At 39.6% G+C, this 3836-nt stretch overlaps 1 protein-coding gene across 1 annotated transcript in view; it reads left to right on the top strand.

Annotated features, from left to right (window-relative positions):
• The window catches only part of LOC147419308 (aspartic proteinase nepenthesin-1-like), a 2930-nt gene extending 2077 nt beyond the window's left edge, over positions 1-853 (top strand). The window contains exon 4 of the mRNA XM_086505795.1: positions 449-853. Within this exon, the coding sequence (XP_086361921.1) occupies positions 449-853 (405 nt within the window). The remainder of the gene's footprint in view (positions 1-448) is intronic.
• Positions 854-3836: the final 2983 nt, after the last annotated feature.

A 3836-nucleotide genomic window follows, 5' to 3' on the forward strand; every position in this document is an offset into this window, starting at 1 on the left:
GTGTGTCTGTTTATGTCTATAATCATAAATGGCCTTGCTATTTTCCTAATGCTTCTTTCTTTGTGTCGGTGAGCATGTTATGTGTGTGGTTATGCACTAAAACAAAAATGCATGCACCGTGTTGTGCGGTTCAAAGCTTTGCAGTGGATATTTTTCCTTGCAAGCCCATCACAAGAAGTTTTAGACAAATTCTCACATCGTGACTTACCTCAACATCATGAGCTTCTGTGAGGGAGGCAACGCATACCTAGCTAGGTATGCGGTGCCTCTCGAGCAGAATCTCATAATGTTATGCATTGTATGAAAAACACTGAAAAGACAGGGATTTTTTATGAAACTTAGGCATCATCTTCTTGGAAAAATTTAATATAATGCTCATTGGGTTTACTCAATTGAATAAAACACATAGCATACTCATGCCTTTTTTCCTCAATGTATTTCCATGCAGGCAACGGGCGTTTTGCTCGATACAGGCACACAATTCACATACTTCCGAGAAGAAGTATACAACATATTAAGTGAAGCAATACAACAAGCTATGTCTAAATCTGGATACAATCATATATCAGGAGAACTATATGGTTTGGACTTATGTTATAAACTTCCATCTGGAGATTTGAAGCTTCCAATTTTGGAACTTTTATTTGCAGATGGATCAGTCTCTTTAGCCCTTGATAGCTACAACTTATTTCAATACTATGACTCCGGAGATATTCATTGCTTAACAATCAAATCAGAAGAGGAGGGGGGTCTTTCTAGTGGTATTGGCAATTCTCAGATGCAAGGAATTGAATGGATCTATGACCTTTCAAATGAGAAGATTGGATTTCGTAGTGGAGCTTGCCATTTGTAGAATATTATTAAGGAAAAATTACCAAAATACTCCTCTAATTTGTGGAATTCCCAAAATACCCTTGTATCTACTTTAGCTGGATTGTTCACGATTTCCTAATCTTTATTCTTTTTTGACAATGTATATCTGTTTTTTAGTGCTTAGCATGTAATTTTTTACAAATTACCTCCCAAAAAAATACATTTATGTCTAAAAATAATGAAGCAATTCATCTCCAAAGCCTACATAACCAGCTCAAATTATCTTGTATTCATAGACAATCAATCTTCTCATGAAAAGCTATAATTTTTTTAATTTTTGGATAAGTTTACTCTCATAACCAAGGGTATTTTGGGAATTTTGGAAAAATTGAAGGGCATTTTGGGAATTTTTGACAAAATATGTGGGGTATATTGGAAATTTTTGAAATTTTGAAGGGTATTTTGGGAATTTCCACAAATTAGAGGGGTATTTTGGTAATTTTCTTTATTATTAATTCAATGTAGATTGGTTATTTTGCATGCCTTCATTTTAGTTTTATGTAATTGTCCCTACAATCTAATTTCTTTGCAAGCATAAATATATGCTCAATTTTATAGATATAAAATAACTCTTTATATAATTAATGAATGATTTGATTCTAGTTTAAAACATCACATAACTAAATTGTAAGGTAATTACCTTCTTATCCACTAAAAGTTAGCGTAGTGATTTTAATTGTTTTTCCTTGTTCTTTCGTAGAGCAAGATAAGTGTTCTTCGTAGTTTCTCTTGAAACAAATTTTCTTTTGTTGTTGAAAAAGGCACAAAGAAGTTTTAAATTAGATAAAGTATGATATTTATGAATTTAATCATTACTTCACACAAAAAAAAAGTTTCCGTTGATATCGGACAAAGTTAGACCCCTGAAACCTAGATTGAATCTTTAATGGAACCTTAGCTTGCACCTCTCTTTTGAGTTTTGCCAAACCTCTTTCTTGATGTGCAACATTAACTTCCCTACTCTAGCTCCCTATTACTTTCAAGATCCCTTTCACACGTGTTGGACCATCTCCTTCCTTACACCATGTGTGTGTGTGTGTGTGTGTGTGTGTGTGTGTGTGTGTGTGTGTGTGTGTGTGTGTGTGTGAGAGAGAGAGAGAGAGAGAGAAAGAGCGTGTCTGTGTGTGAAGCGGACCTACTGCCCAACGCGACCTGCTCCTGTGCGACCTTCTGCCCAGTGCGACCATCTACCCGGCGCTATTGATGAGGGCCACCTTCTGCCCAGCACGTGTGTCTGTGGAGGTGAGCCATTGCGACACCAGCTGTAAACCCTAACAGGTTTTTCATGCCCTATTGTGGCCTGCACGATCTTTTGCTCTATGTCTACAGTATCAACAATGTGTGTGTGTGTGTGTGTGTGTGCGCGCGCGTAAGTGTGAGTGTAGTGTGATGCCTGCACATCTTTCGAGACCTCAACTGCCTGCGCGATCTTCCCTGCCTGTGCGAACTCTGCTGCTTGTCTCTTCAGTCAATTTCAATTTGTTGTGCAGGTCTGTCAGGGCAGGTCATATTGCTTTCAGTTGGCAGGTGATGTCATCAGGCTGATAAAAGGTTTGATACTGCGTCAAGCTGCTCGAAAGTGTATGGGAAGTCTTCAGTTGATGTACTCGTGTTGTGGTTTTGAATGCTTTATTCTGTGAAGTATTTACAGAGCTTCGGTTCCTCAGTTGTTTACAGAGTTCTTTAGACAGTTGGTTTTGTTTGGAGAGGTTTTTTGATTTATGTTCGACTCTTTGTGCATCGAAAAGCGTCGAAAAGCAATGGAACCCACATCAGAGGCCGCTTCGGAGATTAAAGCATGCTTGTATGAGGACTTTGAGGAGCCTCGACAGGCATGGAATGGTCAAGCGCTTGCTCTTGAGGTGCACCTTCCGGTACAGGACCTCATGGACCCAGTTGCGCATTTTCTCTTGAGCCTCTACTGCTAAGGTGGCTTCAAATGTGGAAAAAGGAAAAGGGCAAGGTACAGAAACTCACTGATTCTGGGAATGGGGTTGATGCTAAAAGCAAAAATGTTGGACCTGCTGATGTCAATTCATGGGTGGTGCCAAATCAATGAAGATTCGCACACCACTTTCTTCTCATAATTACGTTCCTTCTGTTAATGCCAATAAGAATGCATCATTTAAGCAACTTCCATGTATTGACAATTGCACTTTGATTGATGCATGGGAAAAAGTCTCTTACAAAGATGTACTCCTTGGTGAAACTTCCACCTGGCCTGTGAACCCTGTGGACATGTTTCGTGCTTTGACTCAAAGGCTAGGTCCTCGTACGGATGTAGTGAATGGAGACGTGTCTATGGGCACCTCCACTTGATTATTATGTTTGTTGCCTTTGGTACATATGTTTCCAAATGCAAAGTCACATTAAATGCATCTCATACAATGTGCGTGGGTTATGCAACCTTGAAAAATGGCATCTGACATGGCACTATGTACATACATGTAGGGCAGACATAGTTGTATTGCAAGAGTATAATCCGCAGGAGTTTGCTAGTCAATGTGCCTATTTTGCCGAATATTGGATTGCGTATGTTGGCTTGCAAGATCTCTCGGCTTTATTGATGTTGGTTCGCCATGAGCTTCAGCCTGTTCTGCTATATAACGATCCGCATGGCCAGTGGATGGTTGTACAGTGTTTGTTGAATGGTCGAGTTCATGAATTTGGAGGTACCTATGCATACACGGCCTCTGGCAAAGAGCTGCTTTATGGCAAGAAATCTTGTCTCACCCCTGGACCTCGAAAGCATTCCTTTGTGGAGATTTCAATAATACCCCTGATTTGCTTGACAGCACCAGAGGAAATTCGCATATGTTGCTTGCGGAGAAACATGAATGGGATCTTCTTTTTGCCTTTGCTTGCCTCTGCTCAAATGACTGATATAAGGCGTTGTTTGCATCTTGATGCTTCTAGTTTTACCTTTTATCATGCTGCTCATTCTTCTTATAGAGCACGAGTGG

This window comes from Adiantum capillus-veneris, chromosome 29 (genome assembly GCF_014529385.1).
Source record: "Adiantum capillus-veneris isolate H3 chromosome 29, ASM1452938v2, whole genome shotgun sequence".
Taxonomy (NCBI): Eukaryota; Viridiplantae; Streptophyta; class Polypodiopsida; order Polypodiales; family Pteridaceae; genus Adiantum; species Adiantum capillus-veneris.